The 16006-nt window shown below is 39.6% G+C and overlaps 1 protein-coding gene across 5 annotated transcripts; it reads right to left on the bottom strand.

The window, feature by feature from the left end:
* Positions 1 to 1420: 1420 nt before the first annotated feature.
* On the bottom strand, positions 1421 to 15909 carry ino80db (INO80 complex subunit Db). 5 transcript variants are annotated; one of them, XM_049479842.1, is made up of 10 exons: positions 14837 to 15909; positions 12836 to 13082; positions 11138 to 11844; positions 10931 to 11033; positions 9797 to 10015; positions 8892 to 9001; positions 8299 to 8432; positions 6944 to 7173; positions 6261 to 6418; positions 1421 to 5785 (listed from the first exon to the last, which is right to left on the bottom strand). In XM_049479842.1, the coding sequence occupies exons 2-10, from the start codon at positions 13051 to 13053 to the stop codon at positions 5034 to 5036; spliced, it is 2631 nt and encodes an 876-aa protein (XP_049335799.1). In that variant the 5' UTR covers positions 13054 to 13082; positions 14837 to 15909; the 3' UTR covers positions 1421 to 5033. The 5 variants fall into 5 exon arrangements, with proteins under 5 accessions (XP_049335799.1, XP_007230912.3, XP_049335801.1 ...); XM_007230850.4 differs by having other exon boundaries at positions 6261 to 6415; XM_049479844.1 differs by having other exon boundaries at positions 6944 to 7170.
* Positions 15910 to 16006: the final 97 nt, after the last annotated feature.

Below are 16006 nucleotides of genomic sequence, written 5' to 3'. Positions count from 1 at the left end.
AAGGACACTCTGTAGTTCTATAATTATAAACTTCAGTTCTTCTCTTTCTCTGCACACTTCTTTTTACCATGTTCATCAAGTGGTCAGGACCCCACAGGACAGAGACAACCACAGAGCAGCTGTTATTTGTGGGTGTTGGGTCATTCTCAGAACTGCAGTAATACTGACTGGCTGGTACGATCAGAAGTGCTGTCTTCTCTTGCCCACTCTGTTTGGTCTGGCTCAGACTGCACAAATTCAGCCTGATTTTGACAGGATTTTGTTCTATAATGTGCTCCTTAATGCTGAACAAAAGTAAACAGTAAGAGCTATTATTCACACAAGGAAAAACATGGAACACTGGTTAACCTTCCTAGAAGTGGCTGACCACTACTTACAAAAAAGAAAAACACAACAGCTCATCTCACATTTCCCAAAAAAACATCTTGATGATCCACAAGACTTTGGGTAAATATTCTTTTGGACTGACATAACAAAAGTGAAACTATGTGGAAGGTGTGTGTCCCGTCACATATGGCGTAAAACTAACACATACTTTTAGAAAAAGAACATCACACTGAACATAAAACATGGTCGTGGTAGTGTGATGGTCTGGGATCATGAATTCTGCTGTGTTGGTGACCTCAACCTTAGGCGTACTTGGGTTCTGCAGCAGGACAATGATCCAAAGCACACAAACAAGTCCACCTCTGAATGGCTTAAAAAAAAAAAAAGGCTTCGAAATAACCTGATGAAGATTGAGTCTGCTTGAGATGCACTGGCATGATCTTAAACAGGCATTTAATGCTCAAAAACCCTGCAGTGTGGCTTAATTAAAACAATTCTGCAAAGAAGTGTGAGCTAAAATGCCTCCACAGAGATGTGAAATAATCATTGCCAGTTATTAGTAAAGCTTGATTGCAGTTGTTGCAGCTAAGGGTGGCCCAACCAAGTTATAAGGTTTAGGGGGCAAACACCTTTTCACACAAAGCTAGATTGGTTTAAACAGTTTTTTTTCTTTTAATAAATAAAATTATCATTGAAAAGGCTTTTTATATTTACTCAGATTATCTGTGTCTGATATTAAAGTATGTTTGAGTAATCAGAAAAATATCAGTATAACAAAAAAGCAAAAACTAAAGAAATCTGTAGGGGGAAAATACTTTTTATAAATACTATTTCTAACTTGATGCCATGCTGTCACAGAAGACAGAAGAAATGAACAAACAATGTTTCTGCAACCAAATCACAAAGGCAACAATGTCCAGATGTTGCCATGGTATGGACAGCTCACTGATAAATAGTAGTGTTATCCACTAGCCTTCACACAATAAAACAGGCTAGATTACTAAACTTTGATTCAGACATGACTGAGTACCTTCATCAGACACAACCATTGTGTCAATATATCCTTACAACCTGATTAGAAAGCAAACACACATTCATGGTCATAGTTGATTTAATTCACACATTTCAAATAATAATAATAATAATAATAAAAAGATTGTTTCTCATACATGTGTTTTACCACATACCCACATCCACACACTTTAGTAACAAAAAAAGTAGACGTCAATACAATAGAAATACCTTTCACAAAGCAGGGACTGATAAAATCGATTCGGTTATAATAAACAAATCTTCCAATACATTCAGTGAATACAAGTATAAAAGAAATCTAAGCCAGCTTCTCTCTCTGCTTCAGAATACCTTTCCATTATGCACGTTTGAGGAATTGAGCCATCCGATACATTAGCAGGCCTACTTGTCATTTTGCTATACATTTATTAATATACTATTTAAATATTTTACTGTTCACTGCCTTTCTCTTTAGGCTTGAAAACTGCCTTTACTGAACATTTTCTTCTAAATGTGTAAATCAGAGAGAGGTGTGGTGCTGCTTGAGGACAGGGCATTCAAACTGACCCAACCAAATTCCTGGTGCACCTCCTGTACTACAAGCAATGTCTGAAGTAACTTAACATGAATGCTTTTGACTATGTTCACCCAACAGGCAAAAGTGGCTTAAATCAAACATTTTCGTCATATGTAACACAGATTTGTAATTTGTGTAGTCTGCAGCTGCAGTGTCAAAGGGGAAAAAACTAAACTAAAAACCTGCCTGTGTCCAAATAACATGACAACAAGGTTAAAGTGAATTCTCAGTGACAAGCCCAACTGCAGCCTAAACTCCCTCATAGCTCTTGAGATTCTGATAAGGATGAAACCGAAGCTTCAAGTAAAGCAGTGCCCTTTAGAATATATGTGTTACACAGCGCAAACAGCAGGTAAAAGTGGCTCAAATTCTATCATTTACATAATTTGGGACACGGAGGTGTTATTTGTGTTGCAGTTTGACTGGCACAAAACACACTAAATCTCATGTTTTTGATTCTTATTTTACCACTTTAACGTGGTACTGACATACATATCCACATGAGAAAAAAAAATATCAGCAGTGAGTTAGGGTCAAACCTTCATTTTTAGATTCATTATTAAGGAAACATCATTCAGGTTTATAAAATACAAATTCAATGCCAGTTAGTAAAAAAAAATATTTAATATTTCTGGCAAGCATAAAACCGAAACTTCACACGATGTGTTGCTCTTTAGTGCATATGAGCGTCAGTTTAGGAGCGTGAAGTAATCAGACCAATGTCAGATATAGATCACATTCAAAAGATCGGCAGATATTTTAGTCTGTTCACACTTAGTGAGCGAAACAAAAGACTTGGTGAGGGGGGTGGATTTGGGCCACGTGCTGTGTGAACATAGTCTCGGACATCAGCGTTACATTACACACATACAGTATGTGACATTTATGACAGTGAATATTTTTAAGCATAGCTTTTCTTTACATGACATTGGGGTGTGTAAATGTGTATCGATTTAAACTACACTGAGTAGGAAGTGTTACATAGTTTTCATCATTGCACTTACACCAAAAGCAGAGCCCGTTTGCTTTAACAGCTACTTAAAGCACAAACACCACCTGCCAAAACAAGCATTTCAATCATTACAGGATGAGAGAGGGGACAACTCAGACAACCGTCACCTCGTTCCCTCTGCCTCGATCGCAGATAATGCAACCATTCTGTATTCATTTTATAAACGAGTAACCACATTTCCACCAGTAACCACACTTTTCACTTTTTCAACTCATCAATAAAACTAGTTGTGCAGATCATCACTACTCTATAAATATATTAAATATGCATATAAGAATACAAGCGGTACGCTTCCATGTCTAAAATCCATCTATATCTGTTTGCTATAGAAAATAAAACATGACTATACTATGTCATGACGGGGTTTTTTGTTTAATATTTTTTATTGCTTTGGGGAAGAGGGTGGGGAATGGTGGGTGTAGGCCTGCACCAGTGACAGTCTAAATCACTTTATTAATATAACGATATATTTTATATTTATTATAATGATGGAATACCAGTATGTGAATGTAGGAAACTGAAAAATGACCCCAGTTCTTCACTTCAGTTAAAGCAGTTTGAATAGTTATGCAGCTTAAAGGCTGACAGACATATCTGAATATTCATTTTTATTGAAAATTTTGATAAAACCATAAAAATATTTGATGGTGTAATTCATACATTGTTTTGTGTGTTTTGTAAGATATCAGAATAAGCTGTAAAACCTCCATCTTAAATTCATATTTTTTATGTAAAACTAATTGATGTAAACGTTTTAAACAGTTCAAAATGTTTTAAATTTCAAAAGTATTAAACATTTTCAAACATATTTGTGGATCTGAATAGTTTTTATCTAAAAACTGTTGATATTTTGGAACGTATTTTTCCAGTATCAAATTTCAGTAACTCCCAAGTTCAAAACACAAAATGCATTTTAAAATTTAAATTTATGGATTACACCATTAAATATTTTGAATTTAGTCAGGTTAATTTGATAAAAATATAAAAAAATGCAGATTAAAATATGTATGTCTGCTTTATAGCTCTGTAAATAGTAGGGCAGGGAGAATGGGTTCACTATTTTTGATGGGTCTTAAATTACTGGAAAATGTGTGCTATGGTTATTATTATTATCACCACCACCATTATCATTATCTTTATCTTAAAAGAACATTTATCTGTTAATGCTTTCAAGATTATCCATTATTCAGGAATATCAGCCTTACAGAGATGCTACTACTACTATCACCATTACCATAAATAATAACAATAATTGTAGCAAAATCTGTTGGATTTAAATGCTAATTTTTAAATGGCCACTAACACTGATTCTGACTGTTAAAAGTCTGGTTAATTTTGTTCAGTTTCACACTGCAGTTTAGTGACTGAGTGCACTTTACTACATATTTTTTTATCATCACCTACCCATGTAGGCAGAGTCTCTCTATTCCTGACCCTGATTGGTTCATAGGAAGGTATATGTTTGAAAAGCAATTCCACGTGTTGTCCCGAATTCTGCCTCACTGTCCGATTCTGACTTGAAATCTTTAAGTGCAGGTGCATCTCAAAGCAGAAGGAGTGTAACATATTTACCTTAGCTTTCTTTCATTTCTGTTTATAAAAAATGAGTAATACACAGTTACAGTAGATAGAGGAATCAACAGTGTCATCTGTTGCACCCATACTGCAACGGGATGCACCTGCACGCCAAGGGGAGTCGGATTTCGGCACAACACTGCTTCTTTTTCTTTTTCTATTGTTTAAAGGGTGACAACAGCCTGCCTAAGCTTCCTGTAATTTATACAGGAATAAACTGAGAAAAGTGCATACAAACTGCAAACGAACCCAATTCCAACTTTTTAACCACCCTTCATACCTGTTTTATAACATTGATTTGGATTAAACTGAAAAGTATGGACCAAACAATGCAGATTTGAAAGCTCCCTCTGTAAGCTGTCACCTGGCACAAGCCTGTTTGTTTAGGGGTATCTGAGAAATGAAAAGTAGAAAGAATAATATAAAAATAGGGAAAAGGTAGATGGTGAAGAGCATATATAGGAGATAGAAGAGGAACCCGTGACTAACCCTCCCTGAATACTGACAGTTGTCCACAAGGGTGTGTGTAATTCAGGTCCGGTCCATAGTAGGCGCTGGAGCACTGTGGTGAGGCTGCAGGTCGGCGGGAATCCCGCAGTGGTTGAACAGAGGGGGGCAGGGGTGCTTCAACTGACTGGTGCACAAGGCTGAGGAAGAGGAGGAGGAAGAATTGGAGGTGATCGGGATGGTAAGGCTGCTTTCTGGCAGGGCTGAGAGTGTGGTGGGCTGACACGGGGCTGGGGGCATGGGTGTAGGAGGGGTGGAGAGTGCTGTGGACATGAGCAGGCCGTCCGAAGCCACAAGACTGTGGAACTGGGCCGAGTCGCTGAGGGGGAGGGCCAGAACGCCCCAGGAGCCGTGGGAGATGTCCTCATCCCGGGTGAGGACCAGGTTCCCCAGGTCCTCTTTGGGGTCACCAGTTTTGGCCAGGAGAGTGGGGGGCTGTCTCTGCTGCACATTTATGCTGTCTGTCAGGTGGCCTACGGATGAAGGGGGAGTAAGTGGAGGATGCGGGGAAGGTGCAGATGGGGAAAAGGCGTTTTCAGTGGCTGGTAGTAGGCTAGGGTCTAGCTCCAAACTGGAGAGCGTCTCGGCCGACAGGCGGGCGCTGAGAAGGTCCACGACACCCCCTTCCATTCCTCGACAGTCAGAACCCTCCACCGGCCCAAGCTCTGCCATGCTGCTTAGACACGCGAGGGACTCTGGGTAGGAGCTCATGGCCTGTAATACCCGCACTAGCTCCTCAGCTTCCTCAGAGGTGGGCAACAGTTCGCTGGTCTTTCCTATAAGCATGTACATGCATCATTGTAAATGGTTGAATGGTTGGTGTTAAAGCTAATTTGTAGGGCTTTGTATTGGCGATACAATATGCATCACAATACAGAGGTTACAATTCAATAGTAAATCATGATAGACTGAAATATAGTAGATGATATCTGGTGAATGTTCAAATCAAAATGTAAAAAACTCATAATATAAAAACACCTATAATATTTACTAAATCTGAATAAAAGAAACGCTTTTTTTTGTCACTTTCAAAACATTTTCTTACACCACTACATATTGTCCAAAAAAATCATAGCTATCAAGACAGGCTGATTGGTAATGTTTTATTTCTGTTGAGATGAATACAATATTTGGGTAGATTGAGCAGGCTAAGTTTGGAGACTCATGTTAGGTGAAGTGATCACTGTTTATTTTAACATGATAATTTTGTTAATTTAATTTTTCATACAAAAAAGAATCAATCCTTCTTACCTTCAAAGAGAAAGTCCTGAAGGTCATCAGGAAATCGGGGAAGAACATCTGAGAAATCCTCCTGGTTCAGCTCCAGGTCATGAGGAATGTCACTGATATCACTAGTGATGTCATCGGGAAGTTCATCGGCGCTCAGGTCTGGTGTTAAGGGACTCCTGCTAACACAAACGCACAAACATTTTTTGCTGTCCTTGCGATTATCCACTGTGATTCCTTGCATGTTGATTACATACAAATGTAATATACCAGAGTTTCATGAGGTCACATTTTGATAATGTTTAATAGATGTATTCATTTCTTATTTTGTCCAGTACTTTTCACATTCAGTTCAGTAAATATGTTTTTTATAGTTTATACTTCAGTTGTTTATCAATGTTTGTATGATTGAACTGCGCTCTGATAAGCTTCAAGAGTTCCAGTCACATAATCAGTACAGCACCACACTCACAAACCCCCTGGGACTATGTAAGGACCCCCTTGGGGATCATGACCCCCTGGCAATATTTTATTTAGTCACGCAATGTCCAATGCATCAATAATAGTATACAATTACAATAATATTGTTTGTTTTAATTACTTTTTGGAAAACATACAATCCCAAAAAAAGCAGTTATCATGACAGGCCAAGCAAGGATGAACACAGGCACCACTATACACAAACATAGACACAGACAGGACTTTACCTGATGCCACCAGGCTCTAGGCACAGGATGGAGGGCAGTGCCAGGTTGCCCTGGGGCAGTGCAGGGGGAATGGGCTTCTGAGGACGTCGTACCCCCGATTTCCTGCTTTTCTTCTTCTGTTTTTTGCCTAGTGCTGGAAGTTTGGCCTTCTTTAGCCGCCTACGCTGCTGCAGCTGCTGCTGGTGGTGATACGTTCTGCGACTGACATCTCCACGTAGGAAGTTGTCCTGCTTCCAAAGAGAAAATATGTGAAGCATACATATTAGATTAAAAACATCAAATATCTCAAAAACAACACGTCATTGCCTACTGCTGCTGCCTAAATGTTTGAAAAGCTATACAAGAATGTGTTACTCAAGCTTAAGCTGTTGCTATTCCTTTGGGAGCTAATAAAGAGTTCTAAGTTCTTAGTTTTTTTGAACATATCTAATCATATGGACATCTGGGCTTCATTCGAACAATATTAAGAGATGGGGCTTATATAACTAAACAAACAAAACTGTAGAAATTACTTATTAATAGACGCTGTAAAATGTAATGAATAAAAATGTTAATTTCTTGTGAAGAAAACGTTAGGACACCCTATGCCCTAATAGCTGATATTTCCCCTCATAACCTTATCTACCAGTCTCTGACTTTGATCTGATAGATCCCACACCTTCATGGGTTCTCATGCTCAAGTGCTGTGTTTGGATCACACCAAACGTGTCTTCTGTTACTGTGCTCAGATAATCTATTTTTGGATTAATTGGTCTAAAGCATGTTGTTCCTGATCTTTGTATAGGTGTTCTCTGACAAACTTTATTATTTCCCTGATTTTTTTTTTGACAACATTAGTTTCCTTCTTACACGCCAATCTTGTTTGTTTTTCCTTTCCCAGAATCAACTGCATCTACAACCATCTTTTAAAGGTCACGGAGTGCTCTTTGGATCTGGTCATGGTCATCCACTTACTTCAACAATCAAATCAAACCAAGTTTCTGAGGTTTAAATAAGAGACTAATTTAAAACCCTCTCTAACAATGTTCTTCTCATCTACAGATGATGTGGTAAGGTCTTTTTAGACCTTTCAAGAGGTAATAATATGGGGGTGTATTAATTTGTACATACAGGAAAAGTGAATTTCTCTTAATGAAGTTTCACAAATGATTTGAAGACATTTCTATATGTTTGTTTTTATATAATACTGCCACCCCTTAACATTGCTAAAATAAAGATTAAATGTCCATATGCTTAAATATGTTAAAGAAAGTCCAATCTTTTTCCAGGCGCCAAAAGGCAGTAAAACCATTCTTCAGTACTATAGAGAAGTCAGTTTGAGTGTAGCTGGTTAGCGGATATTAAACAGAACGCACCATTTTCTTAGCATGCTCCTCACACAGCGGTGTCTGGTGTGTGATGTCAAAGACTGGAACAGAACACTGTGCCCCGTCTGCAAACCGTGCAGTGCAGCTTGAGAACAGCTGTTGGCACCTGTTCTGCAGGACATCTGCAGATCACAGATCGTCAAGGACACAACAACACAGTACAACACCACAAAACACTAATACCCCTATAATACACACTACTGTTCAGACATATGACATTAATTGCTATATAAAGACAAGTATTTAAATGAAATCGTACACAGCACTAGTATAAAGTTTTGACACACCCCTTCTAATTCAGTGTTTTTTCTATTATTTTTTATATTTAATATGATGGATATCAGAAGACAAAAAATATGAAGTAACACATGGAATTATTGATAACTTACTTGTAATCCGTTTCACTGTCATTTTAAAATAATAATATTTTCTGCTTGTTTAACAGATTCAAAAACTGCACAGGACTGGCAAATTATATAAATCGTATACTTTTCCCTGAAACTAACTTTTACAAGATCAATAGCAGCAGTGTAGGTACAGTGAATTCAATTATACAGGTTTTTAAAGTTATCAGAGGATACGTTGGAAGCAGTGTTGGGTGAAAGGCAGGGAGCGGTTAGTGCAGGCTTCACCATCCACCTGAGCTGCACAGAGTCCTGAGTCTGGGCGTCCTTCATATGATCCTGCAGTACTGTCCAACATAAACCCAAAATTAGAAACAATCAACATCATAAATGTGGTCACTAAGCACCCTAAGCACAGCAACATGTGGAGGTCAAGAATAGATCTGGAAGACCAAGAATCTCTCTCAGAAAACTGCTGTTATGCTGGTAAGACAGGCAAACCATAACCCCATAAGACTGCCAAGAAACTGTATAAAATGAAAACTCGAAAATGAAAAAACAATATCAACAAACAAACAAAAAGCACTTTACTGCCCATGTAAACAGTGCATATCAATAGCCCTATTGGGACTGGATTCGTTTTTACAGGACAGGGGACAGGGCAATGTAATTACTACATTTATCAGTTTCTCAGTTATTTTAGTCAATGCGAATACAGAAAGCATGTTCCTGCATCAATAAAGACTCCCCCACCTTTTACCTTCTGTGCCAATTGACACATATTTTAACAATCCCTCATATCCTGAGTAAAGGTATGATTTGTGTCTTTTTGAAGTCATTGTGTATTGTAGCCTATAGTCTACATGTTACAATCTGCTAATTTTCTAACAAAAATGTAATAATTAATATGTGTGGGTTATACGGATTGGCTATTATGTCCTGTAATTAAAGTACAATACTCTACCTCCCCAGGTAAAACAAACCCTGTCTGAATGGTGTCAAAATGTGTGCTATATGTGCTTTCAAAATAATAGAGACACAGAATGAGGCCACAGGGCAAACATTTTTTAAATGAGCCATAAGGCCATAAAAAATATTTGGCAGACAGTGAACAGCCTGCATGAGTTTATATGTATGTTTACCTGGAGTTGGTTAAAGTTGTGGAATGGTGTTCCTGAAGTAGTTGAGCAGCATGGTTGGAGTCCTGTGAGGCTGCCTGCAGCAGAACTTTGCGTAAAGCATATCTGGACCCTTTCTCCCTCCGAAACTTTCTCTCTTCCCGGCACAGGAGCCGGTGTTTCTGTCTCAGATAGGAGCACAAACCTGCCAGTCGCTCCCTCCGTGAGCCACCACCACCAGCACTATGGGACAGGACATACACATGCAAAACTACACATCAGCATCAATTGGGGTAAAGGTTTGTGACTTATTCAGAGTATCTGCAGGTATGGGGAAACACTGTAAAACCACTGAGCCTCATACAACTTAAACAGCTCAAAACACTTGGAGGAGAAGGTTAAACACCAACCATGTTGATTAAGTTTAAAGATGCCTGAACTGGCTAGTAGAGCTGGACGATATTGAAAAAACCCTTACAATGTGATACTTTACTGCTCTGCAGTATATTACCACATAAAAATACAGGAATTTTCAATATCTCTAGAAGTTAATAATCTGTAACACAACACCAATAATGCCCACAGTGCTTCATTTGTATGAACAGGCTGTATTAAGCATGGCATGTATGGCTTATTTTGCCTTACATGACATTGCACATCTTGGAATGTCACTATTGCGTGTGCACACATTGCAATGATAATGCTGAAATTATCATCCTTACCACCCACTGCTCTGTTTGCAATAGTGCTCTATATAGTGATCTAAACTTTGTATGCTGTGTAGAGGGAACATGGCACAGCTTTGGACACCTAATTATAAGTGTATTTGTATCGATCAAGTGATCTATTAAGAGGGAGTGGCTTTTGTTTTGGCCTATAACGTATCTATTCATTTATATAATTAAAACCCAACTATACATGTCCACTAGCTTTTAAGTATTGACGCATCCTATTAATTTAAAAGAAGAGAGCCGCTGCTTGCCATGGAGCATGATGGGTTGGTGGCATTGCAGCAGGGTTGCCCAATTCAAGGCTGCATTGTTGCTTCAATTAAATTAAAAAATGTCACAGACATGATCACAGGGCAAGGGAAAAATCCGGCAAGACCGAACACTTTGAAGAAAAGTGTAAGTGGACACATGCCGTAATAGATCATACCTCTCTGCAGTGGATTTCTCCTGAAGGCTCAGAATCTGATATGATACAACTCTTTCAAGCTGGCCATCTTCCTCTTCTCCACTGTCCTCAGACCAGTCTGTTCCTGTAACACAACTTGTTAGCGAACCTTCATGTGAAATGCTAATAAATGTTATGACATAATGATCATCAAATATAGAGTGAAAGTTTGGATCACTGACTACACACCGAAATGTGGGTTCAAATCCTCCTGCTTCGTCCTCCGTAGAGCCAACAGTCTCTTGAGCTGTAGCAAGCAGGGAACCTGATGTTGTCCAGGATTTAAAGGTGTTACTGGGTGACAGTGTAGGTCATTCCTACTTGGTTGGCGGCCTGGAGTTGTAGGTAGGGTTCTTTTGTCAAGGGCAGGCTTTTGAAACATTTGTGGCATGGGATTGGTTGGTCTTGTCAAGGTTTGACCATCAGTCTGAACAGGTGATGTTGCACATGATGTTCCTAATGAGTTTTTGGGAGGCTTTGAGGTGAGTGTCATAGGGCAGGTGGGAACTGTAGATACCTGCTTGGGTGCTTCAGGCTGCTGTGTGGATAGAGTAGGAACACGGGAAGGAGGGGACAAGAGCGAAACAGGTGGAGCCACATTGTAATCTTTATGTTTCTGTTTGTGATTAGGTGATGGGAGGGCTGGAGGTTTCATCCCCAGGTTAATTTCTTCTTTCCTCACTTTCACACCCTTGCAGTAGACAAAGGGGTCTAAGGGGATAAGACAAGCAAGGGAGGAGGGTGAGGATGGAGTTAAATGGTGAAGGCCGTTGGGGGACTTCAAAGCCAGGGAGGGCACAGTGATGTTGATGGCCAAAGAGTCAAGAGTGTCATGTTTCTTCTTCCTCTCTTTCTTCGGGAGGACACCCATGACTTGCAGGTGGCTGCTGCAATACCTAGTAGTAAGAATACACATGATATTAGTTGAGAATTAGTCAAGAATAGTGATACTCATTGTTTAAAAAATAACACTAGTTTTTTTTTTTTAACGACGTTATTGATATTTACTGAGTACATTAAGGACATCTCACTTGAACAGATCAAATATGTCTGTACACATTAATACAAATATCTATTCCACCTTGTAAAAAATACAATGTTTGTACTTTCTTTGTAATTTAGCTAGTAATTTGGGTTGCGTTTTTATTCTCTAGAAGCAAAATAAAACGTCACTGTTCTGTATACATTTCTCAGACTTTTTACTCATTCCTTATATTTTATACATGTGCTAGTCTAAATAGGGTTTTATAGGTCAAAAAAAGGCAGTTGTTTATTACACAGTGTAAATGTAGTTTCCGAACCTTACTCTGGTTTCAGGTGGTTTAAGATGTTTTAGTTTAGGTCAAATGAGTTGAAAAGCTGATCATCCAGAAGAAAACATAACCTACACTGGGAAGCTAACTAGTTATTCAGCTCTTGATCAGCATATTGTAAGCTGAATTTGGCCATGCTAGTCATGCTGGTCAACCAGCTTGGTCATGTATGATATTGGACATACTGGTGAATTAAGCTTGGTCAGACTGATCATGCATGTAGATCAACTAATCCATAAGACGCCAATGAAAACATTCTGTATACTGATCTATACAACATCTAAGCTCGTCAACCAGCTAAACTAGCCTTACCAGCTTGAGCTGACCAAGCCATTCTTTCAGCAGGGTAATCCATACAACCTGATGGAACTAATTGTTTATGCATTTTGTTATGGTCTTTCGAAGTGAATTTGGTGTGTTAGATCTGTGCGGGATTTGAAGTTAGCACGTTGGAAGGTCTCTCTACAGAAAGAGGGATGAAAACCAATGCAGCTGCCATACCTGCATTTGCAAGTGGACAAACAAATAGATGTAAAGTGCATTCTGGGTCAAAACACAAAAAGAACACACTTACTTGCGATCCTGAGTCTTGGGGATAGGGGTGGTGCAGCGCTGGCTGTTGTACTTGGCTACATATTCACACTGCCTGAAAGGGGCTGTTCGGTCCTCAAGAACATGGCGAATGCAGAAGGCGTAGCCGTTGAGCCGACGCTGCTTGCAGAGCTTTGGGCTATATGAACACAGAGGCTTGTGGTCCACCTCTGAGTAGTGGATGTGTTTGCCTTCATACATCCCAGGGCTGGAACTATCTGAAAAATCAGCTGCCAGAAGAATCAGGTTTAAGTATTCTACCTGTGAAAAACCAGCAATAGAACGATTTAAACCCACCCAGAGCCCATGCTGAAACCCATCTAGCGATTCCAAGTTAGCCCCACATTCGAACGTCAGTGTTGGGCCAAGGTGGGCTGTAATGACAGGGCCAATTTGGAACAACTAAGGCTATGTTCACATTACAAGCCACAATGCTCAAATCCCATTTGGCTATCCTAGCGGTTGACGTTCACAAATGTAAGTGACCTGTATCGTGTAATGTAAACAAAACTGGCCCTAAAACATTACGTCACCTTCTTTACCAACAACAAAAAAAACGGCATAGACGGCTCACAGTTTAAATGTGAAATGGATGTGTTAGCAACTGATATGTGGAGGATCTTTTGCTTGAGTGGAGAGGAAACAGCTTGTCTCAAGTACATGATCAGGTGAAGGAGGTGAAAAAAGGTCCGGTGGCTTGCTTTTGCTGTTTTTGCAGCTATGGCTGCACCAAGAGATGTGTGGGTACGAGAGATGAGCGCATAGCACATGTGTAAAAGTAAAAAGACGCAGGAATTCTGATTTTACTCAAATCTGTCTTGCAAAAAATCTTATTTGGCATGATCACACAGCCATGAAAAAATCAGATCTGAGCCACATTGAGAAAAAATTCAGATTTGAGTCACTTCAGCCTGGTACTGTGAACATAGTTTAAGTCTCAGTAATCTACCTGAAAGACATATCCCATCTGAGTATGAATGAGTAGGCTGGGTATGCAACTAATATTTAAGAGCTAAATATGTTGATATGATGGACCCGTGCTGAAATGTAATTAGCTTCCAAACAGTACACATTGTTCAATATAGCTATATATAGAACTAACCACAAAAACATATATTCTGCAAATCTTACTAAAGTTATCACCACTATTCCAGTGAAGTGATTAACAGAGTGAATTAAAGCGTAAAGCAGACGTCTAAACATTAAATATATCTAAAAAAGAAAACTGTAAAACATTGCTGACATATAAAGGGCTACACAGACATGCTTTTAATCCATTCCTGTCATATATCGTACTGGGTTTAGGCAGCTTTGTGAGCAGGAAAAGTGACAGCTAAATCTTAAAGCGTTAGAGTGGACTGAAGGGGCAGAGTACGATACGTTTGACATGCAAAGCAAGTTTCAAAACGCAAGGGGACGGTGGACAACCTTCCCGCCTCCTATTCTATTTTGCACTTGGTAGCATTATCAGTTACTTATGAGGCTTGGATTCGGCGAGGCGGCTGGTAGCTAGCTGGCTGGCGCTGCCCCACACAATTTTGACCATTTAACTGAGAAAATACAGGCGGAAAACAGCCAGAGCGGTGTAGCTGCCATATCCTGGCTTCACCGCAACTAGTTACGTTAACTAAAATTATTAGCTTGCTTTAATCGTAGCTAACTAGACATTAACTTACCATACTGACAAATTACGGACAGTCTTAACTAGTTAGCTGTTTTTGTATACCCTAACTAAAACATAGGTAGCAACCTAGCTAAGTTGTTCGTTTGGAAAGAAGCAGATATAGCTAGCTGGGTTAGCTCTCTCTCTTTCGCCTCAGGAACAGCTAACTTATTTATTTTATCCAACGAAACCTTATAGAAAGCTACTTGCTGGGATTAGCACAGTAAAATTATTTTTATGTAAGAGAAAATTCCTGCAGGTCTGTTTTAATATGGAATTGCTCTAGTTTAAAAAAAAATGTGAAAACTGATTCGTAGTTACCGTCGGCCTACGAGACCTTCGAACTCGAGCCTCCCGACTCGCGTAGCGAACAACCCACTCTGCCTCGCAAGCTATGCGGCCTCCAGCTCTCGCCGAGTCCCGGTGCTTAGCAGGCCGCTCCGCCTCTGAGGGTAGCTTAGCCAGTTAGCATTCGCTTGATATGTAGCAGTTTTCCTTCGGTCGACGGCTACAACACATACCCGGGGTTTTCCGCTCCGCTCTCCGGCCACCAGCACGCGGCTCCTCTAATTTAGTTTAGAGGTATAATTTTGCGAGGAAGCTGCAGGCATTTCTGCGTCTGATATTTCGATTAAAGTAGCCGTTATACATCGGGAAGAGGGTGTTGGTTTTGTCAGCGGACCGAGGCTTCTTACAGCACTACTACAGGCACTGGGGGGACATGACAACAGGCAACAGTACAACAACAACCTCTGCAACCATTTTGGAAATTCAACTTTCTCTGCTCGTCTCTTCTCAAGCTGCTGCTTCTTTTTTAGTAAAGAGACGCAGAAAGTTCTGAATGGACAGTTCCCTGTTGTGGTCTGCCAACGTCAGTTTCGTTTGGTTTGACTGCTTGTCATTGATTTTAACTTTAAGGGGTATCTCCCTCAAGTCTTCCCCCGGCAGCCTCATCACCATCATCGTGTCTCATTCAGGCTTGGAGTGACATCATGACTTGACTTTTCCACCAAACCGGTGCTGTTCGGGTCTATTGGGTCCAGTGGCATGTCTTACAGATTATGAAGTGACTTCTTCGGTGTTACATACATAGATCATTTTTTAAGTTTGAAAAATACTCAGCATAAGTAGTTATTTACATGGTTCTGGGTTAAAGGCAAACTGTTAGGGACAATGCCCCCTATCAACCCGTCTCTCACAACCTGTCAAGTGTTAGCTGGCTAATACAACACTAAGCCTATAGAATATAAATTTAATTCTTTTGGGCGACACAAGTTCACAATCACAGTGTTCTAAAAAGTTTTTTTTCCAAATTTGCAAATGCTTAAAAATAAAGCAATATATTATTTGTAAGCCACAATAGAGAGCATGTTTATATAAAAAAAAAGACACATTAGATTTATTTTTTTTATAACTGGAAAAAAAATGTAGTACAAGCTTTTCATGCTTTCACTAATTACATGCCGAGCACAGATGGCACAGAGACGTGCA

Source organism: Astyanax mexicanus, chromosome 5 (assembly GCF_023375975.1).
Source record: "Astyanax mexicanus isolate ESR-SI-001 chromosome 5, AstMex3_surface, whole genome shotgun sequence".
NCBI classification, from domain to species: Eukaryota; Metazoa; Chordata; class Actinopteri; order Characiformes; family Acestrorhamphidae; genus Astyanax; species Astyanax mexicanus.
This window is presented reverse-complemented; position numbering and strand designations above follow the sequence as displayed.

What these genes read in the sequence shown, in the direction of transcription:
- ino80db (XM_049479842.1), bottom strand. Translation starts at nt 13,053, where the DNA reads ATGTATGAAGGCAAACACATCCACTACTCAGAGGTGGACCACAAGCCT. An exon ending in GAGAAATCCACTGCAGAGAG is followed by an intron (nt 10,016 to 10,930) that starts GTATGATCTATT and finishes CCTGTCCCATAG; the next exon opens with TGCTGGTGGTGGTGGCTCAC. An exon ending in ACAACTTTAACCAACTCCAG is followed by an intron (nt 9,002 to 9,796) that starts GTAAACATACAT and finishes TATGTTGGACAG; the next exon opens with TACTGCAGGATCATATGAAG.